This window comes from Phocoena phocoena, chromosome 1, assembly GCF_963924675.1.
Source record: "Phocoena phocoena chromosome 1, mPhoPho1.1, whole genome shotgun sequence".
Lineage (NCBI taxonomy): Eukaryota > Metazoa > Chordata > Mammalia > Artiodactyla > Phocoenidae > Phocoena > Phocoena phocoena.
Genome location: NC_089219.1, coordinates 75,943,102 through 75,970,514, shown reverse-complemented (window position 1 = coordinate 75,970,514; position 27,413 = coordinate 75,943,102). Strand labels below are relative to the sequence as shown.

The 27,413-nt window shown below is 34.2% G+C and overlaps 1 protein-coding gene across 1 annotated transcript in view; it reads left to right on the top strand.

Annotated features, from left to right (window-relative positions):
* COL24A1 (collagen type XXIV alpha 1 chain) overlaps nt 1–27,413 on the top strand; it is a 368,100-nt gene that overhangs the window by 54,921 nt on the left and 285,766 nt on the right. Inside the window, exons 10-13 of the mRNA XM_065887776.1 lie at nt 4,024–4,077; nt 8,276–8,320; nt 24,356–24,409; nt 26,462–26,506. Coding sequence (XP_065743848.1) covers nt 4,024–4,077; nt 8,276–8,320; nt 24,356–24,409; nt 26,462–26,506 — 198 coding nt within the window. The remainder of the gene's footprint in view (nt 1–4,023; nt 4,078–8,275; nt 8,321–24,355; nt 24,410–26,461; nt 26,507–27,413) is intronic.

Here is a 27,413-nt window from a genome sequence, read left to right as displayed (position 1 = left end):
CTCTACCTGGATATACAACCTTCAGTCCAAAAAAGCAAACACATATGTGCTTTTTGTTTAATTTTTTTTTTTAATTTTTTGGCTGTATGGCATGTGGGATCTTACTTCCCTGACCAGGGATCAAACCCGAGTCCACTGCATTGGAAGCGTGGAGTCTTAACTGCTGGACCACCAGGGAAGTCCCTTATTATTTTTTATGTTCCTTGTTTCATTACATACTAAACTCCAATTTAGTGGTAGTGTTTTGAGAATGACCACAACCCCATATGATTTCTTTGGTGGATGCAGCTGACATTTTATTTCTGTTAGAATCAGCATAATAATTATCAAAAAAACTTTATGAAACACCTACGTAATTACTCATAGCATTGTTCCCTTTAAAATCTTTACTTGTGGGCTTCCCTGGTGGCACGGTGGTTGAGAGTCCGCCTGCCAAAGCAGGGGACACGGGTTCGTGCCCCGGTCCGGGAAGATCCCACATGCTGCGGAGCAGCTGGGCCTGTGAGCCGTGGCCGCTGAGCCTGTGCGTCCGGAGCCTGTATCTTTACTTGTAAAATGTTGTGCTGGTACTCTGTGCAGACTTTGTTGAGTAGAGGTTTAGCTCCTGAGTCTTCAGTTGAGTATTTAGTTTACTGAGAAGTGTACATCAGTTAGGGTGTTTGCTCTTTTTATTTATAAGCAAAACTCCAGTTGTGTATATTAAAACAGAAGTTAACTGTTTTTAAACTTGAGGCCACCTGTAGTTGATATTTCTGAAAGTACATGTAGCTTGTCATCATAATCGTAAACGTTTTGGTATCACAAATACTTTTGGATGCTTCATTTTAAAAGAAACCTTCTCCATCCTTCAGATGCTTGGCTTTCAAGCAAACAAATTATAGATGTTTTATCATTAAAGTTAATTAGAAGGAAACTATTTTTCTCTTTTATTTTATGTTTTGCTTATTCATTCATACACTCTGTAGAACATAGGAGTTTTAAAGGTGTTTTTCCTTGTCAAAGAAAAGTGCTTGTCTTACTGTGGCAACACCCAACTAGCTTTCACCCTCAGGAGCTAAATGCTTCCCATGGTTCTTATTCCAGGAAACTTGGAAATGATTCCTGAGACACTTACTTTTAAAAAAAATATTGTGGTAATACATATTTAATATAAAATTCACCATTTTAATTATTTTTAAATGTAAGTTCACTGGTGTCATAGTCCAGGCTGCTATAATAAAAATTACCATAGACTGGGTGACTTAAACAACAAACATTTATATGTCACGGTTCTTCAGTCTGGGAAGGCAGATCCAGTGTTTCATGAGGGCCCACCTCATGGCTTGTAGACCGCTACCTTCTTGCTGTATCCTTATGTGGCAGAGAGAGCAATCGTATTTCTTTCATATCTCTTTTTAGAAGGGCAGTAATCCCATTCATGAGGGCTCTACTCTCATGATCTAATTCCCTCCCAAAGGTCCCACCTCCAAATACCATCGTTTTGGGGATTAGGCTTCAATGTTTGAATTTTGAGGGGGCATAAACATTCAGTCCATAGCGGGAGGCAATAAGTACATTCACATTGCAGTGCGGCCATCACCACCGTCCATCTCCAGAACTTTTTCATCTTTCCAAACTGAAACTTTATATCTATTGAACAGTAACTCCCCATTCTCCCTTCCCCCCAGCTCCTGGCAACCATTCAACTTTCTGTCTCTATGAGTTTGACTACTCTATGTACTTCATTTAAGTGGAATCATATAATATCTATCCTTTTATGACTGGCTTATTTCACTTAGCATGATTGTCTTTGAGATTCATCCACCTTGTGGAATGCGTCAAGATATCCTTACTTTTTCAGGCTGAATAATATTCCATTGTATGTATATGCCACATTTGTTTGTCTTTTCATCTGTTGAACATTTGGGTTGCTTCCACCTTTTGGCTATTGTGAATAAAGCTGTTCTAGGTGTACAAATGACATTTACTTTTTCAAAACCTGAGTTCTTTCTTAATGTATACTATTATGGAAAAATTTACTCTGAAAAGGCACCCATTCTCTAAGTCAAAATAAGTAGACTTTATTTCCGAATTTAGTCAAAATGGCCTCCTGTATCTCTTCTTCAAGTTCTTTTATACTTTGGGTTTCCTCTGTGTTCATAAAACCATTTTTCTTCTCCCATCTCCATCCAGTTCAGCCTCTCAGTGGTTCAGGGAAATTTCTCTTTGTTTCCTCCTAAGAGCTCTATTCTACCCTTAAGTCTTCTGACCCATCTGCCCTTCAAATCTTACATCACTGTATGAGCTCTTTCTATGAGTCCCACATCTCCACTTCCTTGCCAAGATAATTAAATTTAAATGCCTCATCACCACAATCTCAAAATGACTAACAGAACTCATCCTCTTTCTACTAAACTATTAGCTTTCCTATTTGTTTTCCATATTTCTATCAGTGGTTACCATTTGCTTATCAGTCCAGTATAAACCTTAGAATCATCTTTGCCTCAATCCTAGAGATAGATACAAAGACCAGTTGAACCACTGTAATCCAAATGAATTCTATAAACTGCAAATTTGATTATATCAAAACTCTGTCTAAATTTTTTTGAATGCTCAGTATAAATCCCAAACTTGCCATCATCACATAAAAGACTTTTCATGATGTAGCCACTGTTGCCTTTCCAACCCCCACTCTTGCCTACCAATCACGCAGAACTATTTGCAATTCTGTGAAAATGCCATGTCATTTTATTTTGATTGATTGATTGATTGATGACACATTGTTAGCCCTGCATAAAATGCCTTTCCTTTCCTTCAAGACTCAGCTTAAATGTTGCCTCCTCTGTAAAACTTTCCTAAATCTTCCCTCTAGGCAAAGTTGGTCATTCTGCCTTCAAAGCTTCTATATCTTGTATTTATCACATCACATAATCATGTCACAATTATCTTATGATATTACAATTGTATGACTCTTTTTCCTAATAAACTATGAACTCCTTGAGGGCACTGATTTTCATATTCATTTTTATAATTCCAATTCTTGGCACACAGTGGGCACTAAAATGATGTTTTGTGAATGAGTGACCCAGACTCATATTCCTTCAAATTTGGACCATTGAAACAGCATTCTAACACATTTTCCTACATTCAGTGTTTCCTGTCTTGGGTGTATTCTGTATCCTGTCCACAGATTAATATTTTAGAAAAACAGCTTAACATCAGGGCACTACCACACTCCCCCAAAGTCCAGTAGCTTCTTATCTAAACTATAAAGTCTAAAATTCTTAGTCTGAAATTTAAGGCTCTCCTTAATCCATTCTCTAAACTACTATACACTTTATTAAATTGATGAAACAGGTTATTATTTGCCACAGGTGAGATCTAACTAAAGTATGGTAGTATAAAGTAGCTTCAATTGTTATTTTACTCCTTGTTTCTCAGACCTATTGGAATCTCCCTGAGGGCACAATGGGTCTGCTTCTCTCCAAAGCATCTTACATGTAAGAAACTGTCAGTTAACCATTTACAAACGCTCCCTAAGTCCTCTCTATCTTGTCTCTGCTTACTGTAGTGCTGGTTGGAGCGTTCTTTCTCCATCCTCTGCTTATCAAGACTCTATCTACTCCACAGGCCTATCTCAAGTGCCAGTCTCCTTTGAAACCTCCTCTGACTGCTTTTACCTCCTGCCACATTGGAATGAATCTCTTCCTCCTCCATACTTCTTTTTCGTGGATACCTCCATTCTGCCTTACAATTTAGTTAATTGTATATCTGTGTCTTCTGCCCTTTGTAATATTCAATGTAGAAAAGAATTTGGGCTTGTTGATTTTTATTAGCCACTATGCCTTAAGTTACATTTCCTACTTTTTTTTTTAATGAAAAGATTGAACTGTAATTTCTAGAAGAAAAGACACAAGATTATCCAAACTGTTATGCCTTATAATTTCATATTACTAGGAATAAATTTTAAGTATCTCTATTTAGAATTATTTACAGGGTGAATATTTAAGTGAGATAATACAAAGATTATTTGCTTACTTTAAGGGTTTCATTGGCTCTCCTGGAGAAGTAGGACAACTGGGACCTGAAGGAGAAAGAGTAAGTCTATTTCCTTCAAATATTATTTCTAACGTGATATACTTAGGATAAAGTATAACAGGGCTCATAAACCCAGATGTCGGGCAGTGAAACAAGCCAGCTTTAAGAAAAGTCACCTACCAGAATTATAATTAAACTCTCTTAAATTTTACTGAATTGTGTTCTAGGTAAGTGAGGTGATATAAATATTTATGGTTAGCAACTTTAAATTTAACTTTTAAAAAACACAAATTGATATTATCTAATTATGAAAATTTTATTTTGTAATTGATCTTTAATTTGAGTAGAAACTCTTGGCAGGGTTTGTATTTTACAATGCAATGTGTAATAAATCAACTTCAAAAGATACATTTTTTTGTTTAATAGTGGAAGATAGCTGTTCATAAATGTAGGTACTTGTGAATAAAGTAGAATCTTTGCCAAATATTTTGTTATACTTATAAAAATTAATGAAGGTACATACAGAGTTCTGGCATTCCATCTTCGTCATATCTAGTTTTCAGTGCCATATGCGGTTCAGTGATTTCTAGCTGCATTTCTTCATCTACACTGTCAATATTAATTTAAAAAAAAGTAGAATCAAACAATATTAGCATATTCTCAGGTTTGAAAACAATCATATTCCGAATTTAGCATTTAACTCTATTATTATACAAGTGCTGTTCGGGCAAATTTTTTTTCATGTCTGGAAACTGATTTTTGCAAATGAAAATAAATCCAATCATTCTTTGCTAGATGAATATTTCAAATGTATAGTTTTTTGAGTGAGTGAATTAAATCACATTTTCTTGTTGTTACTTGTGAATGCCTCCACAGAGAAGAAACATTCAGAGTTTACATGTGCTGTAATGACAATCAAAATGTTTAGTTGTCTATGGTGAGAAGAGGTGAAGATATTCCTGTGGTGAGCGCACAGGTCATTTCTTTCACTTGCAAACAATATCTTCAGTGTGATCCTACAACTAAGCCACTTAACTACTATGTAATACAGCAGACTTACAGATGATGTTTCCAATCTATCATGCAAAGAATTGAACTGCTTCTTATAGACCCAAAGGAGTATATATAGTTTACATTGTTAATTACTGTGCTGCTTATGATACAATCCTTCTCTGACCTGTTGGAATGAAGTTACTTCTAGTAACTGATGTAATAAATAAACGAAAGTTATATGTCCTTGCAAAATGTCATCATCTTGAATTCAAGGATCCCTGGGACACTGACTATCAATAGGCACAATGCCTATAATCATATTCAGTAATTTCGACTAGTTTATATGAATATATCAAGATTGTCTCAAATCATAAATATGAGACCCTTTTGTGATATTCTGCCTATTATAGGTACCATGTCCTAATATTATTAGGCTACTTCAAAATTCTCACTAAAACCATGAATAGTATAGCTAACTGGGTGGTCTTATTAGGTTATGAAATATTTAAGTAGAGAAAAGCCAAAGAAAATAATGTTCTAATCACTCCTGAAAACAAATGGGAAGAAAAAGTTCTTTCTGGAAGTCAATAATATACACATGCATGTATATATGAAAAAGTTCTTATATAATTCTATCTGCACTATCCTTAGGTTTTCTGCTGAGATTTACTGAAGCTACTAAAGTTTTAGAAAATAATTATTTTTCTTAAATGCTTGGCTATATTATGTAAAGATGCATGAAATCCTCATGAAATGAGTCATATTGCTCATCTTTGGACTCTTTTTTCAATAGAGAATATTAGATGAATATTTATTAAACACTGTTGAATTGAAGTAAACGGATTACTTTAACCATTGATATCTGCTAACTTGTCTGTATATACAAAAACCCCAAGCTACATGGTTCTGACATATTTCTTAGTCCCTAAGGCTTATAAAAGTGATTATAAGTCTCAAAGGATTTTATCAGTTAGTACACTTTGGACTGCAAGTGACAGAAGATCCCATTTCAAATTGGCTTCAAAATGAGGAAATTTAAAATAAATGATGATAATGATAACAGCAAATGATTTATTGAATGGTTACATCTATATGCAAGGCTCTATGCAAATACCACATACGAATTAGCTCCTTTAATCTCACAACACCCAGTGAGATAGGTAGTATTATTTTTCTCACTATAGATGAAGAAAATGAGGCATACAGAGAGACACACTTACCTAAGACTGTATATAGGTAGTAAGAGCAGAGCCAGGATTTGAACATAGATATTCTGGCTCCAAAGACTGAGTACTTAAGTACTATGCCCTACAGCTGCTTCTTATGACCAGAAACCCATAGGTTAGGTGGGATCTAGGCACAATATGGTCCTGAGCACAGTGATATCATTATCCTTCTCTCTGCTTTGCCTTGACTAATGCTGGCTTTATCCTAAGGCTGGTTTCTCATATGATTGCAAGAGTCCCAGTGCAAGGGCTAAATATGTCTTTGTTTATGTCCAGCCAGAGACAGGGAGACAGAGAGGAGGTAATTGTCTGTTGGGTACAGAAAATAAGACTTCCTGTTTGTCTGGTTGTACCAACTTTGGTTGCATGCCACCTCTGGACAAATAACTATCACCAGAGGAATGGTGGGATCCCATTTGGAAATACAGATGGGATGGATTTCTGAATAAAATCAGAATTTTTGTTATGAAGAAGGAAAGGGGCCACTTGAGTTAAAATAATACATCAAAGCTTTTCTGAATATCACACCAGTTTAAAGGATAACTTATTTTTCCCTTTGGCATACTTCATAAATTGATGGTTGAGAAAAAATAACTCATTAATTGATTCAACAAATATTTACTTTTTTGAAGTATAGTTGATTTACAATATTATATTAATTTTAGGTACACAGCATCTTGATTCAGTATTTTAATAGATTATACTCCATTAAGGGTTATTAAAAAATAATGACTATAATTCCCTGTGCTGTTGAATATATATCCCTGTTGCTTATCTATTTTAAACATAGTAAATTGTATCTCTTAATCCCATACCCCTATCTTGCCCCTCAATCCTTCTCTCTCCCCACTGATAACCACTAGTTTGTTTTCTGTATCTGTGAGTCTGTTTCTGTTTTGCCATATATATTTGTGTGTTTCATTTTTTAGATTCCACATATAAGTGGAATTATCACACAGTATTTATCTTTCTCTGACTTACTTCACTAAGCATAATATTCTCTAGATCCATCCACATTGCTGCAAATGTCAGAATTTCATTTTTTATGGGCATGTAATACTCCATTGTGTGTATGTGTATATGCGTGTGTGTGTGTGTGTATATACACAAGCACATATATCCATATGTGTGTGTATATATATATATACACATGTATGGATATATTTATCCATTCATCTGTTGCTGGACCCTAGGGTTGCTTTCCATATCTTGGCTATTGTAAATAGTGCTGCTATGAACATCAGGGTGCCTGAGTCTTTTCAAATTAGTGTTTTCATTTTTCCCAGATATTTACCCAGGTGTGAAGTTGCTGAATCATATGGTAGTTCTATTTTGAGTTTTTTGAGGAACACCAATACTGTTTTCCATAGTGGCTGCACCAATTTACATTCCCACCAACAGTGTAGGAGGGTTCCATTTTCTCCACATCCTCGCCAACATTTGTTATTTGTGTTCTATTTGATGACAGCCATTCTGACAAGTTTGAGGTGATACCTCATGTGGTTTTGATTTGCATTTCTCTAATAATTAGCAGTGTAAAGCGTCTTTTCATGTGCGTGGTAGCCCACTGTATGTCTTCTTTGGATGCTGGGAAAACTGGACAGCTACATGTGAAAGAACATTAGAACATTTCCTCACACCATATACAAAAGTAAACTCAAAATGGATTAAAGACCTAACAGTAAGATCTGAAACTATAAAACTCTTAGAAGAAAACATGAGCAGAACACTCTTTGCCATAAATCACAGATCCAAAAATAAAATGTTTTTTTAGATCTGTCTCCTAAGGCAAAAGAAATAAAAGCCAAAATAAATGAATGGGACCTAATTAAACTTAAAAACTTTTGCTCAGCAAAGGAAACCATCAACAAAACAAAAAAACAACCTACTGAATGGGAGAAAATATTTGCAAATAATATGACTGACAAGGAGTTAATATCCAAAATATATAAATAGCTTATACAACTCAATATCAAAAAACCAAGCAACCCAATCGAAGAAGAGAACAAATATTTACTTTTGACTTTTTCATATTCTAGGGTGCTCCTGGGATCCGTGGAAAGAGGGGTCTTAAGGGAAGACAGGTAATTTGATTCTTGTTTTATGAGGTACGGTTTAGAGGAGTATAATCTAATTATATGCATATTTCTCACCTGTTAGACTACAAATGTAGTTGTTGTTCTTGTTATCCACAATCCATCTCATTCAACAGAGTTTAAAATTTGCCACTTTAACAGCCTATCCAGTAATACCTGAGAATGTGAAGGAGTATTTAGATTAAAAAATAACTCGAAATGTAACACTTCTAAACCATTTAATATACCAGTGGGAGAGACCTTTATCCCCACGACAAGGTGCTAAAATTAAAATGTCACAGGAAATACATGAACAATGTAAAACACTAATGATAGCACTATTCACCCTCATGTTTTAGAGGTTTTTAAAATGCCTGCTTCAGATGTTAGCTCAGAAACTAGTTTCTTATATTTTCATGTTAAAAAAAAATCAAGTAAAGTAAATTCTTCCAGATAATATAATAATTTCAGAGATGGGAGGAAATTTTGACATTATCTAATACTCCATTATTTAACAAATGAGAAAACTGTAGTTCAGAAAAAGCATCCTCGGGTTATCCTGGCTGTGTTAGTATAGCTAATTAGCCACCTGCTTTTCACTTGTGCTGTTTTTTATTACAATTCAAAGATATTTATTAGGGTAAGACATTCTGTGCTATACTCTGCTCTCTACTCTGTGAGGAAGAAAATTGTCTTTAATAACAGCTTTTCTAAAACTTTGGTGTGTATAATTAAAATCCTGATTATAATACTAAAGGATTACAAATCTCACCAGAATGTTCATATCCTTTTAAAGCATTTTATTCTTTGAGCTTTGCAATATTTCTTGAAGATAGAATAGGACAGTGACACTATTATATGGGTGAGGAGAACGAGGCTCAGTGACATTAAAATACTTGCTCAGAATCCCATAGTTAAAAGTGATAAAGAATTGAGCCCAGCTCCTTTGAATGTAAATCCAAGATCCTTTTCCTTACTATGTAGATATTTCTGCTGTCTGTCTTCTACCTCACACTACTTAGAAGAACATGCTTTATGTTTTCATGACATATGGCCAAAATGTGATAAACTTATTTTATTTTTTATTGGAGTATAATTGCTGTACAATGTTGTGTTAGTTTCTGCCTTACAATGAAGTGAATCAGCTATATGTATACCTGTATCCTCTCCCTCTTGGACCTCCCTCCCACCCCCCACCCCCAATCCCACCCATCCAGGTCATCACAGAGCACTGAGCAGAGCTTCTTGTGCTTTATAGCATGTTCCCACTAGCTGTTTGACCCATGGTAGTGTATATATGTCAATCCTAATTTGTCCCACCCTCTCCATTCCCCCCCTGTGTCCACATGTTCATTCTCTATGTCTACATCTCTATTACTGCCCTGCAAATAGGTTCATCTGTACCATTTTTCTAGATTCCACATATATGTGTTAATATACAATATTTGTTTTTCTTTCTGGCTTACTTCACTCTGTATGACAGATTCTAGATCCATCCACATCTCTACAGATGACCTAATTTCGTTCTTTTTTATGGCTGAGTAATATTCCATTGTATGCACATACCACATCTTCTTTATCCACTCATCTGTCATTGGACATTTAGGTTGTTTCCATGTCCTGGCTATTGTAAATAGTGCTGCAATGAACGTTGGGGTGCATGTGTCCTTTTGAATTATGTTTTTTTCAGGGTATAGGCGCAGTAATGGGATTACTGGGTCATATGGTAGTTCTAGTTTTAGTTTTTTAAGGAACCTCTATACTGTTCTTCATAGAGGCTGTATCAATTTACATTCCCACCAACAGTGCAAGAGGGTTCCCTTTTCTCCACACCCTCTCCAGCTTTTATTGTTTCTAGATTTTTTGATGATGGCCATTCTGACTGGTGTGAGGTGATACCTCATTGTAGTTTTTTTTTTTTTTTTTATGGTACGCGGGCCTCTCACTGCCGTGGCCTCTCCCATTGCGGAGCACAGGCTCCAGACGCACAGGCCCAGAGGTCATGGCCTACGGGTCCAGCCGCTCCACGGCATGTGGGATCCTCCCGGACTGGGGCACGCACCCATATCCCCTGCACCGGCAGGTGGACTCTCAACCACTGCGCCACCAGGGAAGCCCCCTCCTTGTAGTTTTGATTTGCATTTCTCTAATAATCAGTGATGTTGAGCATCTTTTCATGTGCCTCTTGGCCATCTGTATGTCTTCTTTGGTGAAATACCTATTTAGATTTTCTGCCCATTTTTTGATTGAGTTGTTTATTTTTTTGATATTGACCTCCATGAGCTGTTTGTATATTTTGGAGATTAATCCATTGTCTGTTGCTTTGGTTGCAAATATTTTCTCCCATTCTGAGGGTTGTCTTTTCATCTTGTTTATGGTTTCCTTTGCTGTGCAAAAGCTTTTAAGTTTCATTAGGTCATTTGTTTATTTTTGTTTTTATTTTCATTACTGTAGGAGGTGGGTCAAAAAAGATCTTGCTGTGGTTCATGTCAAAGTGTGTTTTTCCTACATTTTCCTCTAAGAGTTTTATAGTGTCCGGTCTTACATTTAGTTCTTTAATCCATTTGGAGTTTGTTTTTGTGTATGGTCTTAGGTAGTGTTCTAATATCATTCTTTTACATGTAGCTGCCTAGTTTTCTCAGCACAACTTATAGAAGAGGCTGTCTTTTGTCAATTGTATGTTCTTACCTCCTTTGTCATAAATTAGGTGACCATATGTGCATGGGTTTATCTCTGGGCTTTCTATCCTGTCCCATTGATCTATATTTCTGTTTTTGCGCCAGTACCATACTGTCTTGATTACTGTAGCTTTGTAGTATAGTCCGAAGTCTGGGAACTTGACTCCTCTGGCTCCATTTTTCTTTCTCAAGATTGCTTTGGCTATCAGGGTCTTTTGTGTTTCCATACAAATTGTAAAATTTTTTGTTCTAATTCTGTGAGGAATGCCGTTGGTAATTTGATAAGGATTGCATTGAATCTGTAGATTGCTTTGGGTAGTACAATCATTTTCACAATATTGATTCTTCCAATCCAAGAACATGGTATATTTTTCATCTGTTTATGTTATCTTTGATTTCTTTCATCATTGTTGTGTAATTTTCTGAGTACAGGTCTTTCGCCTCCTTAGGTAGGTTTATTCTGAGGTATTTTAATCTTTTTGTTGTGATGGTTAATGGGATTGTTTCCTTAATTTCTCTTTCTGATCGTTCATTGTTAGTGTGCATAGGAATGCAAGAGATTTCTGTGCTTTAATTTTGTATCCTGCAACCTTACCAAATTCATTGATTAGTTCTAGTAATTTTCTGGTGGCATCTTTAGGATTTTCTATGTATAGTATCATGTCATCTGCAAACAATGACAGTTTTACTTCTTCTTTTCCAATCTGTATTTCTTTTATTTCTTTTTCTTCTCTGATTGCCGTGGCTAAGACTTCCAAAACTGTGTTGAATAGGAGTGGTTTCACTTTAAAGATTTTAACATATTAAGATAAACTTACAAAACTGTCAAGAAATGAAAAGTAAGCCAAACATTTTGTTTTCTTGCAATTACATTCAACATTCAAGTTAATCTTGTAATAATTATAACAGCAGAAACTGTACCATCATCATTACCATCATCACCAATTTTTAGTCTCAAGCACTTTGTTAAATATTTTGTATGCCATCTCATTTGATTACACTCTATTATACTTCTGAATGTTAGTATATTCTTTACATTTTATCTCTCTTACACATATCCCAATAGAAGTACCTCTCTTATGTGTCAAATATCTAATCTAAATATGCATATTGGGCTGTCTCAAAATTGATAGTAGGTGAAATTCATCTTCTTTATTCTTGTTCTCTATTCTATGTCTTGATTTTTTTTCATCCATCTCCTACCAAAGTGTGCTGTCAGTAAAAGAACTAATTAATTTATTTATGCTATTATATTATTTCCAGTGCTTAAAGTGTTACCTTACCCATTAGTAATTATATTTTAAGTATAGTTTAAGACAGAATAAGTAATCTTTAATGGTGGAATTTTAGGCATTGCTGAGGAAACATTTTCACAGAGTCTCTGTGATATAGCACTTAAGTAGCTACCATCTTTATTTATTAATATAGCTGGTCTTATATAGATATTAACTTTATCTTTCCTTGGGGGAGACTGCATTGGGTCTTCGTTGCTGCATGTGGGCTTTCTCTAGTTGCATCGAGCAGGGGCTACTCTTGGTTGCAGTGCACGTGCTCTCTCATTGTGGTGGCTTCTCTATTGCTGCAGAGCACGGGCTCTAGGTTCGTGGACTTCAGTAGTTGCAGCATGTGGGCTCAGTAGTTGCAGCACACAGGACCTAGAGCACAAGGGCTTCAGTAGTTTTGGGACACAGGCACAGTAGTTGTGGCTTGTGGACTCTAGAGCACAGGCTCAGTAGTTGTGGCGCATGGGCTTAGTTGCTCTGCGGCATGTGGGATCTTCCTGGAGCAGGGCTCGAACCCATGTCCCCTGCATTGGCAGGTGGACTCTTGACCACTGTGCCACCACAGAAGTCCCTTAACTTTATCTTGACAATGTATAGGTATTATCTACTTCCCTACTCTATAATGAGCTGTAAAACCGTCCATGGAAATTTATAGATAACTTCTGGTTTCTTACTCCATAGGGAATTATAATATTATCCAACAGATGCTATTGAGTTCAAAAGAGGAGTTCAAGAAAACTGTGGAAAGATAGTGAATGGAATGATCACTGGGTTCTTTTTTTTTGAGTGCACTGTTCTTTATATTAAAAAATTTGTAAAGTTTTATTTCTTTAAAGATATATCCCTTTGTAATAGATTTAGATCTTAGAAAAATTATATTTGAAAAACACATGCATTCCATTTCTCCTAAATAGTGTTATAAAAAAATCTGTCTAGTGCTGTACTGTGTCATGTATACTATATGTACTTTCTCGTTTTTACCACAAAATGATTTGACCGTGTTTATGAGGAAATCACTGTACTTAGACTAAGATACAGTTACAACCACAAGTCAAATTATGCCCAGGTTGACCTCAGAGACTGTTCCAGAATATTATCCTATGCATAAATGCTCCACCATGTTATGTTTATTATAAGTAAAATCATCTTCAGATATCTTGGACATTAAGTAAAGGCAAACATATTATTATGGGATATTATGTGGCATGAGACACATTTCAATTTAGATGATTCAAATTCCATGAGAAGAATGGTTACTTATTACTGTTTTAATAATAGTAAAAGGAAAATATCTTTTGATAACATTTCCACTCTCTTTGACGTGGAAAGATATTAAGTGTGTGAATACAAATATGGCCTTTTTCTCTTGGTCATTTATTAAATTATGTATACTGTTTGTTGTTATATATGAAATAGATATTCAAATACGGAAGCAGAATTAAAGGATCCAGGCCAACATAAAGAGCTGATAGAAACCATACATGTGAAAGAAAATACAGAAACCTGGAAATGCTGAAATCTAAAAAGGTCCCATTTAAGAAATTTTTGGCTATGCATATGTCAAAGACTGTTAGGTCCAATCTTCTGCTGGTTTCATAGCTATTTAGAAGTGTAGGTTGGTGCTTCATTAAGGTACAGCTATGTGGATCCCATCCATGTTATTTCATTTACTGTCCTTAGAATTTCTAAGATGTACTTTATTATAATCACCACTCCCCTTTAATTAATTTGATTAGTCTTACATTGTAAATGAGCTTGTTTCCTCAAATTTTAGGTAGATACAATTACTCAGCCTTTGAGCATAGCATATGATTCAGTCTTTTAAAAATTGAAGTATAGTTGATTTACAGTGTTGTGTTAGTTTCAGGTGTATAGCAAAGTGATTCAGTTATACATGTATGTGTTCTTTTTCAGATTCTTTTCCATTATAGGTTATTATAAGATATTCACTCTAGTTCCCTATCCTATACAGTAATAGTTCCCTATCCTATACAGTAAGTCCTTGTTGTTTACCTATTTTATATATAGTAGTGTGTATCTGTTAATCCCAAACTCCTAATTTATCCCTCCCTTCTCCCCCTTTCCCCTTTGGTAACCATAAGTTTGTTTTCTATGTCTGTGAGTCTGTTTCTGTTTTGTAAATAAGTTCGTTTGTATCACTTTTTTAGATTCCACATGTAAGTGATATCATATATTTGTCTTTGATTACTTCACTTCATATGATAATCTCTGTACCCATCCATATTGCTGCAAATGACATTATTTCATTCATTTTTATGGCTAAGTAATATTCCATTATATATAATTAATGTGTATATTATATATATTCCATATAAAATGGAATATATGTGTGTATATATATATATATACACACATATATATATGTGTGTGTATATATATATACACACACCACATCTTCTTTATCCATTCCTCTGTCAGTGGACACTTAGGTTACTTCCATATTTTGGCTATTGTAAATAGTGCTGCTATGAGCATTGGGGTACATGTACCTTTTCAAACTACAGTTTTAATCTTTTCTGGATACATGCCCAGGAGTGGGATTGCTGGATCATATGATAACTTTATTTTTACTCTTTAAGGAACCTCCATACTGTTATCCATAGTGGCTGCATCAATTTACACTCCCATCAATAGTGTAGGAAGGTTCCCTTTTCTCCATACCCTCTCCAGTGTTTATTGTTTGTAGACTTTTTGATGATGGCCATTCGGACTGGTATGAGGTGATACCTCATTGTAGTTTTGATTTGCATTTCTCTAATAATTAGCCATATTGAGCATCTTTTCATGTGCATGTTGGACGTGATTCGGTTTTAAATAATTATTGTAACATGTAATTTGTAGAATAATAGTAATTCCTTTTAGATAACTCCTTAAATTTTATGTAACATATTACACTTATATTTTTAGAGGCTCTGAAATTAAAGCCAGAAACTGGTAAAATAAATTACTTCACTTTCTGTATTATAAAATATGAAACACTCTGATAGTCAAAATAGTGAAGGTAGTAGGCATAGAAAACTTCAAAATCCAAGTTTAGGTCACTATAAATATAAGCTTTTTTGGATTACTGTATTGGTTTCTAACCTGAGTACTAAAGCTCTATGTTTGGTGTGAATAGTTTACAAAAATATGAAAGTGTATATGTATTGACATGACATCATATACCTGTGCAGCATAGAAATATATAGGGGAGTAGTCAAAGTCCTGTCCAAAATTGTTAGTAAGATTACTAAGCTTAAGTTTGGGAAGATGTTGCTATAAATCATATGCTCATACTGGTTGCCAAAGAATCACTTATTTCCCTGAGTTAAACACTAAGCATGGAATTAAGTTGTTGTGAGCCAGCTTCCTTAGTGATGTCTATATTGTTTTAATGAAATTATAGACTTACAGGTAAGAGATATCCTCTCCTAGACAGTATAAATATTATGTGAATGCTATTGAAAATGGATACATTTTAAAATAACATATTATTTTGGTTGTTTGAGTTATTTATTATTTAGCCTTGTACTGGTATTTTTTACATTAATGTTTGTGTTATTTCATTTTAAATCTTCCCAGAAAGCTCTTTCTTCCCCAAAATAAAACATTATATTTATTCAGAGTTTGCAGATAACAGTTAATATTTGTCACATAATGTGTTTTTGCTTCTTCAACCAGGAAAAGTAAAAAACTGGTTTTGTTAGGAATTTGGTATATTTTAGGATCAGACTGTGTAAAAGTAGTTTTATTAACACATTCATTTGTTCTTTAGTCTTGGGTTGTTGACATTTGAGAAGTGGTTTTCTTCCTTGTATTGTAAGCTATTTTTGATTTTAGGATCTTAGTATTAGGTACTCACTAATCACAATTATTTTAAAATGCCTTATGTAATCAGTTACATATTAGTCAGTGTTGGTGTACTCATGCTTTTTGATATTGAGATACTATAGTTCTTACCTCTTCCTTTTCTTCCCTCCTACACTCCCTATAATGTCACAATTGGATCAAAATCCTTGTTGTCAGTTAATATTAGAGATCTTAAAAACAAGGTAGTAGACCATCTTTATTGGTCAGGACTGTTTTTAAAATACCAAAGAACTCCTGTTCTATTTTACATGTTTTACTGTCTTTGAGAAGCTTCTTGGAGCATATGATATGAACCAAATTATTTAAAAGCATAAAACCATCTGCTGATTTATAATAGAAAAGAAGAATGCTGTTTAAAAACTGGAAGACACAGGGAAAGAGGATATATATGTATTTGTTAACTTCATATTTTATATATGTTACTAATTCCAAGTAGCTCTCTTTTTAATGCAAAGTTTCCAAACTTCCTTCTGTAGTGTGCAGTCAGGAAATTCTATAGCTGCTATTAAAAAAGCATTTTACAGGGCTCCCAGATTGATTTAATCAGTAGTCTCTTGTAGTAAGTTGAAGCAAATTTATGTAGCTCCACGACCTAAAATATCTCTGCTAGAACTGATTTTTCCAGGATTGAAGGTAACATGATATTGGAAATTTGGATTGACTCTCAACAGTACCTAAAAAACTGTTTTCAGAATACACAGATTTTCTAAGGACTTTTTCAGATCTGATAATAATAGATTATAAATAATCAAATCATATTATATTTGAAGTTTGACAAAGAGCAAAAGAGTACTCAGTTTTCTTCCTATGAATATCAAAGTATCGCAGCCTTAGAATAGTGGACAAAATAAAACCCTTAAGGCACCGGGACTTCAGAGATGTTTACCTTTCCAACTATAGAAAGGAGTGTCTCCTTTTCTCTTACAGCTTTCTGTTAGAAGAGTCTATTTAAAGTAAACTGTATTTTGGCTTCTAACTCCAGTGTTAGAATTTCAGAATATAAAATCCTTCTGTTAGACATCTGTTATTAGTTCTATCTTTAGCCCCAAACAATCTTAAATACGTATTGCACAGCCATGTTTCAAATACATACATTTTATGGAGAATTTGGAGACAGTGTTTTCTTTGTCCCAGGAAAAGTTTGAAGTTAATTCATGAAGAAAGAACTACTGTTGCTAGAGCATTACAAAATATTGTCATTAATTTTTCAGTGATTCTGCCTCTTTCAGGAAAAATGTATTTTCTGGATTCTACTTTACTGGGATGATCTGTAGTAACTATGTTTGGCTAACTATAGCTTGACAAGTTGTATGAAGAGACCAGCCTTTGAATTAAACCCATCTTCAAGGTCGGGTCAGTTACTGAGAAGAGGGATGCCCAATGAACTGTAGTTGATAACTTTGGGGAAGTTCAGGAAGAGCATGATTTCATAGAGGTATGACACCAACAAATGGGAATTCAGGCAGGCATTTATTTTCAGGGTGGATAATGTAAGGGAATACTCAAGAGAGTCTTGTAGGTTATCAAAATCAGGAGTGTGGAAATGTGAGTGCAAATATGGAAGTGAGGTTTGGCTTGGCTTGTATTCTCAGTGTGGGAAAATGGCAAGAATGAGGCGTGACCCTTATGATTGAGGGATAATGTGTGGCAAAACTGGTTCTTGAACACAAGAAAAAGGAAGAGTCCAATTCCCAGAACTAGAGTACAAGCTGGTAACCAGTCTTTAAGAGCAAGGCAGGAACTTGAGCCTGAGAACTGAGGCCCAGATCATAGCTAGGTTAACAGCAAGCCTGACTTGATGCCAAATCTCCAAGAATTTGTCTAAAACCCATTAAATTCCTACCTAAGTTTAAAATTAGTCTCAACTGTTAGGACATGGTTGACCTTGAAATGTGGATCAAATTGTCTTACCTATAAGGAAAAGAAAGAGTCAGAGAGTGGATTATCACAGAGCACTTTACTCTAGCCTTTACCTACAATAATTGTGTTTCCCTTTGAAGGATTTTAAAGTATCAGGATTTTCTAGTAGTATGTATTCATGTGTAGAATGTGTAAAATTAACCTCTGGGTTTTATGTTAGTGTGTCTAGTCCTAGACAATTTAGTGCAGTCTTCTGTTTTCATTGCTTCGTCTTGGAAAAAGTTGAATTTCTGTTTTTATTGGTAATGCCTGTTTACTTTATCACTAATGCCTGTTTAGTATATATGTCTTTTATGATAATTTTAATTTATCTCTACTTTAGATTGAATATATTGTTTCTAAACATTTGTTCTTTAGAAAGAGCAAAATGTGTTCATAGTTAATTGTAGTCTTTAACAGAAAAATTTTGCAATGCTTTTATTTTTTAATTCCATAAATATAGTCACCGGTATTTTATGGTTATTTTAGTCCTCGTGTTTCTCTGGTTATTTTATATTCAGTATTTATCTACTGTCTTTGTAGAACTAGGAAAATAATTCTTTTACTAGACTCCCTAAGCAATAAGTTTCCCACTGTTTCCTGATATTTAGCTATACCACCAAGTATAGTATCTGTGTGTAGTCTACAATATTAACACCACATATATATTCAGGCATACCAAGTCTAGAATAGTTCTTTTGTTCTTAGTGTTTGATAACAGTACAATAAGACCCAGGCAAGAGAGAAACTTGATCTGGGCTGTGCACTTTAGAGGACCCTGTACATCACAAACAAATAAAATAAAATGTATTTTAAAAACTCTTGATTTTCCCATCACTCAGGATTTAGCACTTAGCATTGGCATTGTATGACCTGTAATCCTAGACATCCATTCTTGTTATTACGTATTAGTTACCTATTGCTCTGTAACAGATTGCTCCATGTTAGCAGTTTAAAACAATAATAATAAATATATATTATTTCTTATAGTTTCTGTGGGTCAGGAATTTGGGAGTGGCTTATTTGGGTGGGTCTAGCTTAGGGTTTCATATGAAGTTACAGTCAAGATTTTGGGCAGAACTGCAGTCATCTGAAGGCTTGACTGGGGCTGATCTGCTATTAAGGTGGCTCACTTACTGGCTGGTGGGAAGTCTCATTTCCTCCCCATGGGGAACTCTCCACATTGCAACTTGAGTGTCTTCACAGCATGGCTGTTGACTTCCACCAGAGCAAGTGGTCCATGGGAGCAAAGTGAAAGATATAGTGCCTTTTATGACCTAGCCTAAGAAGTCACATTCTGTTACTTCTGTATTCTGTTAGTCACATAGGCCAGCCAGGAGTCAAAATGGGGGGTCACTACACAAGGGTATTAATACCAGGTAGTGAGAATCATGAGGGTCCATCTTTGAGGCTGGCTACGAAAGTATTTTAATAATGTTCAAGGCTCAGAGAAATTCTTCTCCACATCTCTTTCTTATAACCTCACATCTGAATGCCATGAAGTTTTGTAGCTGGTACCACTGCCAACATTAGAGACGGAATGAGATTGTGATGAGGACTGAGCAGGCAGTAGAAGCACTTCGGTTGAGGAAAGATGAATTTACTTATCTAATTCTCCTTTTAGTATGAATGAAATAGGCTCTTGTATAATGAAGTATTGCTTCAAGTAATGCAAACCTTCTATTTTCTTGCTTCTCTTTGTGTTCTTTGTGTTTGGCTTCAGAGGTAGTATAACGAGTGCAATATTTGCAATAGCTGAGACTGAGAAATTCCCAGAGACTGAGAAACATTTTGTATTATTAAACAATTCATATTACTCTTAAATTTTGTATATCATAGGTATAGAAACAAAATTCATGAAGCATGATAAAAATTGTTTATGTAGGCAGCTTGATGGATAGGATATTGTAGAATTATGCAGTTTTTAAAAGATATTTAATTAGATTACAGTAAAAATGTTAAAGTAAATATAAAATTTTAAATTTATTTAATATTGATTATTCATTGATTATAATTTTCAATAGAGAATTAAAAGCAGTAGAAAATCTTCAAAAAGATTATTTCCTTAAATTCTTAAAATCTAGAAACAGTGTGAGTACTCTTACATTGAGCATTACCACATAGTAAATTCTGCAAATAGGACTTTATTTATAGGAGATTTGATTACCAATTATATTAGTTTTCTATCTGTTGCTACATAACAAATACCACCAACTTAGAAGCTTAAAATGCACCCATTAATGAATCTCATAGTTTTCATCAGTCAGCAGTCCAGATACTACTTAACCAGGTCTTCTGCAGTCAAAGTGTCAGCTGCTGCATTATCATCTGGACGCTTGACTGGGGAAGAGTTCACTTCCAAGCTCATTCAGGTTGTGAGAAGAATTCATTTCCTTGAGGTTGTAGAACTAAGAGGTGCTGGCTCTTTGCTGGCTTTTGGCTATCGTCCAACTTCAGGTCCTATGGACTGTCCACAGTTCTAGAGGTCGTTCACAGTTCCCTGCTGTTTGGCCTCTCCAACACAGCTGCTTATTTCATCAAACTCAGGAAGACTCTAGCTTCAGGCTGCTAAGATGGACTCTTATATAGTATAACATAATCACATCATTGGCATCCCATTACCTTTGCTCTATTCTATTTGTTAAAAGAAGCAAGTCATAGTCCCACCACGCACAGAGGGAGGGTATCATACAAAGATATGGGCAACAGGAATCATTACGATTCACCTCAAAATCTGTCCACTACATTGATCAAACAGTGGAAATGAGCAAGAAAATTATTCATAACTTGAAGAGATCAAGTGAAATCCCTGAAATGTCATATTCTTTACAAAATAAAATTTTACAACTGATCAAAACAATGAAAACGTAAAAAAGAGAATTATGTTCACAGAAGTAACAATGCAACTCTGGCATGCCATTTATTTACTTGTTTATTTGTTATTGAAGTATAGTTGACACAACATACAGTGTTGTGTTAGTTTCAGGTTTATAGCAAAGTGAATCAGTTATACGTACACATATATCCACTCTTTTTTAGATGTAATGGCCTATATAGGCCATTACATAGTATTGAGTAGAGTTCCCCGTGCTATACAGTAGGTCTTTATTAATGATCTATTTTATATATAGTAGTGTGTATATGTCAGTCCCAGTCTCCCAGTTTATCCCTCCCCTCTTTCCACTGGTAACCCTAAGTTTGTTTTCTATATCTGTAACTTGATTTCTGTTTTGTAAATAAGTTCATTTGTACCATTTTCTTAGATTTCACATATAAGTGATATCATATGATATTTGTCTTTCTCTGTCTGACTTACTTCACTCAGTATGACAGAGAAGATGATTATTACATTCATGAAATTGGCAAGTTGGGCAAAAAGGGCAAAAACTCAAGCTTTCCTATGGATTATTATCCTGGAAAATGGGCATTATATCCTTTGGTAGTAGGAGGATATTTCTAAGAGAACACAGTTTGATTAAATTAGGGGTTATAATTTTCCACTAAGTAAATATGAGAGAAAATTTAGTATTTCATTTTGCAACAAATTCTTTCAAGTGGAGAAAGAAATTGTAGAAACTGTGTCATTTGTATTCCAAGTTCGAAGGCAGAGTGTTTTGTCACTACTCCTCCCTATTTCACAACCAACCTTTAAGATCATTTTTTTTTACAATGAAGATATATGGTCACAAATACTTAGGTTTATTTTATTAAAGGAATTCAGAGCTTTACCTGCAGTAAAAAAAAAAAAAATGCATATAGTTGCCAAAATTGAAATAACAACTGAATAACATTGGACAAGCAGTGACATATTTAACAATATAAAACATTGGCATGATTTTCTTCAAAAGAAAATATATGTCCACTATGTAGCCAAATATAATGATGCTTTTTATGGAATTAACTGTACTATATTTCATGAAACAAGAAAATGTAGGAATTATTTCAAATATTGATGACACAATGGTCAACATGTAAGATGGGTTAAAACAAAAGGATATCTCTATCTAGAATAGAGAGTTAAAAATGAACTGCTTAATGCATAGTAAAGTGAGAGGAGAAATAATACATAAAAAATGTTAAAGTAGGTGTATTCTCAGTTCAACTAAATTGTTTCGGGGGCAAAGTGAAGTTGAACAGCTAATATTTATTATACGTATTATTGAACTAACAAAAGAATAGGAAGTTGAAATCAATAAGTACTTATTTTGTTGTTTTTATACTGGTTGTAGAAAATACAGGCTTTGTGATAAGTGGAGAACTAATCACAGTTCTCTCCCTTCTCCTAGCAGGGAGAAATCACTAGTTGTGTGGGATGCTGAACTGGAGAGCAGCTCCTCCCACTGGATGAGGGTGGGGGGCCAGTCGGTCCCAAAGAGCACATTCTCTAGGCAATCCTGAGTGAGTCCCCAAAGATGTTTTCAGCACTCCCACTCCTTGTTCAGACCAATTGTTTCCTTGTTTTTTGAGAAAAACTTAATATTAAGATGTAATGTACATACCATAAAATTCACCCCTTTAAAGTGTACAATTCAGTGGTTATTAGTATATTCATAGACTTGTACAGTCATTGCACTAATTTTAGAACATTTTCATCACCTCAGAAAGAAACCCAACATTGTAAGCAGTCACTCTCCAATTCTTCACCACATCACCAGGCCTCAACAACCACTAATCTACTTTCTATCTCCATAGATTTGCCTATTTTGAACATTTCACATTAATGGAATCATGTAGTATGTCCCCCATTCTCTCTTATTTCACTGGGGTTTCTGGAAAACCTAGTTATGACCCATCTAAAAAATCAATCATCTCTTATGTTTCAGATTTATTACAGTATTTTTCTTCTACTTTTTCCATTACCTGTGTATCACAAATACTTTCAAATACCCATAATAATTCATACTGAATGGAATGATGTATTGCAGATTTGTGAGCTTATGGTCAACAGGATTTGACTTCCAAGGACAATGAGAGCAAAATGCCTGCCTGAATTTCAGCTGACTTTGAAGGGGGTATGGCTGCAATATGTTTGACTATACAGATGGTTTTTGCATTATCCTCTGATTACAAAATAAGAAAAACCACTCCTAGTACGAGTTAACTATGTCTTAGAAACATATCTTTTTTTCCATTGTTAAACCATCTTTTCAACTTAGCCCATTTGTGTTTATACTAGTGAACGAGTGATTATTGGCAGTCTGTTGAACACATAATATTTAATACTGACTTGCCTAAATAAAAGATTATAAAAATCTAATAATGTACTTTATTTTGTTAGCCTTAAAAGTTTTTAAAACTGAGTGTTGTCAAAGTGTTCATAATAAGTATTATAAAGAATTTTGTAAAGAAGCCTTTTAAAAAGGGAGCTTTGAAGTTGATAAACTCAGTGGTAAATCTCTCGAGAAAAACTTTGAGTATATAAAGCAAGAGTAACTGAGTAATTGAGTTATTTTACAATAGAATTTATAATGAGGAAGTGTGTTAATTTACTGTCCTTCACAGTTTTACTGTAGAATTCTCAATAGACCTTTGGGAAGCTTATATTTCAATCTCACTGCATTTTGTATTTACAATATTTATGCGCATTTTCCCTTTTCTTAAATGATGTTTTTACATGTTGTATTGTATCTTGGAATGATGAGTTAAAGTATTTAATATAGCATGGTAGAACGAGCACTGACTCTGCAATCAGACTGCCTGCATTCCAAGCTCAGTCCCACCCAACATTAGTGGGTGCAAGTGACTTAACCTCTCTGTGGGTGCAAGTGACTTAACCTCTCTGTGCTTTAACTTCCTCAACTATGAAGTGAGGATATTAGTACTCATTGATTTGACCTACTGTGAAGATGAAATGAAGTAGTGTATATATAATAATGTGTATAAAGCCTTTAGCCAAGGTAAGTGTGCTAAGCATATGCTAAATATTAATAGTCATTTCATTCTCTGTGGTGTGTGTATAGGAACAGCAAGAAATAGTGCACAAAACTAATGGATTGGTCAGCTGGAAATCTTGGTTCTGTTTCCTCTCATTCAGTGATTCTTTACATAATGGATAGCAAATTTCTATTTTCTCCAGCTTCGCTTTCTGTATATATTGAGCGGCATGTAAAATAATTTTATAAACTATAGAAATAGTGTACTTAAAATCAATTAAGTGTTATGTAAAACAAATACACATTTTTGTTACACTATAATTTATAGGTTAGGAAATAAATATTTCCTATTACTAAGTTCCTTATCAGAAAACACAGCAAAAATGAATTCTTTATCTATTTTGGCTTTAATAGCATTTCTTTCTTTTTTCTTTGGGCCAGGGTTTTCCAGGTGACTTTGGAGACAGAGGCCCTGCAGGTCCTGATGGCAGTCCTGTGAGTAAATTGTGATGGTCCACCCTTGCAGTCTAACATCACTCAAGACTTCATAGCAACTGTACTTGCCATTCTCATTATCACATTCCTGACAAGCACTCTTGGCCAGAGAGTTTTGATACCACTGAGCACATTCCACTTTGTGGTTTTACAGCATCGGAAATAAGACAAAAGTGTTATAAATTCTGTTTTGAGAGATAATCATTAAAATTAATTATTTTGACCATGTTAAACATGACTGATTATTTAAAATATTAGAAGTATGCAATCACGATACTGACTTGTATATTTGTGGGGAGGGGCATGGGGAAAAAAGCCTTTCATGTACATCAAGGTACTAACAAGCCTCAGGTAAAAATTGTGCATTTGGTGATTGCTCTTTTGGACTCAAACCTGTCATTGATCTACCTTACTTTTCAGTATTTTATAGAGAAGTCTTTTGGGGGGATTGTTTAGATATCTATGTTCAGATTAGGGAGTTAAAATTCTAAAATTAGTTTAATTGTATTATCAAAGGATGATGATGGAATGCTGCTTTTTGACACTAGGCAGAAAGAAATGTCTTTACTTTTTACCCTCAGAAAATGGCTATCCCCCAATATATGTCATGTACACATTCTTTTCATAAGATTTTTAAGGTGAATTAGAATCAACTACTAAATCCTTGGATCATAAATTAGGAATAGTTCCTATATTTAGACTATGTAAATTATTAGCATTTATGCTTAAAATAGTGTTTGAAAATAGTTTCTTTTTTATTTTTTTCTAAATTATAACTGTATTAGTTTATTCAGTGAATTTAGCAAAAGTTTTATTTGTTATAAGGCTTGGAAAATAAAATAAGAATAGAACTGATTTCCAAACAAATTGTTAAAAAGTTGAATCATGTCTTAAGTAGAATGTTTACCATCTTATTCTTGCCCATGATTCTGGGAAGCTTCCCATTTCAGGCATAATAAAGTAAAGCATTATTTACATTTTTTTCTTTAATACCATCTATGTCCTTGCATACCTAGTGTGAAGCCATCTTATTTAATGTTTTGTCAGTTAAATATACATGAAGTTTGTTAGGGTTGGACTCCTAACAATATTTAAAATTTTTCTCTTTGAAGTCTGCTGCTTATATTTAAAATATATTACTTCTGGAAGAGCATTTGGAGTCTTCTTTAGAATGCAAGAATAAATTGGATATTTTCAGTTTATTGGTTTATTATTCCCTATATTTTATACTGTACTTTTGTTTCAAAACAGAATTTGAAATGCAAAAATAAAGGGAGGGTGTATTCTTACACTTTGTACCCTGTAAATGATGTAACTCTGACATGGAGTAGATTAGGAATTATCACAAAGACTGTCATGATGAGTCTAAGACTGTCACAAAGACCCATCATGAATCAACTGGAAAAATTAATATAGATAATTTAAAATCTCATACAAATAATTTAACAAGGTTGGTAATTTCTTACATTTATATAGTACTTTAAGAAAATTTTCAAAATCTCATATATATATATATATTAGAGTTTTATTACTAACTGTAATAATATATATATTACAGTTTTACTTCTTTACAAAATGAAAACAAATATTACTATTTCAGTTTCATAAATGAGAAATTTAGAGAATTTAAGTAATGTACTTCAAAAGAGCTGATAGTGTTTTAAATCATCTGAAAATATTCTCACCTGACATGCTGACCACTTGTCTTTTCATACTACATATAGGCTAATTATGTTCATAATGCTGATTATTAATGGGATTCACTTCCTTTATTAGATACACAGGAGACACAGAGAAATCTATATCCTAGGCTAAGTGGTAGTCCTAGTATCTAAAAGCATGAAGCCAGGGCCACTTTTAAAGAATATAAGCTGCCACCAGAGGTTTGCACTTCTTAGGAGGATGCGTAAGAGTAGGGAAGTTGCAGAAGTTAGCTAAAAGAAGGTAAATTTTGATATATGTTTTCCTAGAAATTTTTGTCTTCATCTTTAGAAAATACCCTTAGTAGTTTGGAATCATATTTAACCAATTTTGCACATTTCTCTTACTTAGGGACTTGTAGGTAGCATTGGTCCTCCGGGATTTCCTGGGCTTGGAGTGAGTATCAGATATCATCCTTCTTATCAAATGTTTTTGTGTGTATTTATATTTGTTAGATGTGTTTTTAAAACTTTACAAAAATGAACAGTTTTAGTGTCATTGTTGAATATCAACCTTGCTCACATGTATTTCTCCACCAGATATGCAAATTAGACCAGTAGTATGCATTTAAAAATTAATTATACTTTAGGATACACTGAAATAACAAATTTCTACAGGTTGATGTGTATGTGTATTTGTCTTAAGGATACTTAATCAAGACTCAGTTTCTCCAGAAGTGTAAGACATAGAATAGCCACTTCTTTCCTTTGAGACAGTCTTTCATACCATCTGGTCTAGAGAGGCAGATAGGTCTAAACAAGAGCACATGATAACAGTAGGCTTTATGAAATAAAATTGAATAAATGGTTAGGAAAACCATCCTGGACAAAAGGTAGGAGCTGGACTTCAACAGTGCCATTAAACGTTTTAATACCTAACTTATTCATTGTACTTAAAAAAAGTGACTATATTATTTGTTCACTTAATCAGTTTTTATACAGTGAATTCAACTCTTGAGTTTCACTGAAGTTTCTGATGTCAGCAAAGTACAGTTTAAAAGCAATTCTGTGGAGGCCAAAACAATGTAGTCCGGATATGTAGCTCTCTGATAAATTTTTGATTATTCATTGGAGTAAACAGACTGTTACTTTTGATATATCTTCATAAATATATTTCTCTCATCCAAGCTTCTGGTTCATGACAGGAAGCAAATTACAGATATTTTAGATAAATTTAGAGCCATATGCTTTAACATTGAGCTAGCTAAAGATAAGATTGACATACTTTTATGACATGTAAGGAGCCTAATGAAAATAGAATCTTTAAACTATTTCTATTCATCTAAAAGTAGGGCATGACCATT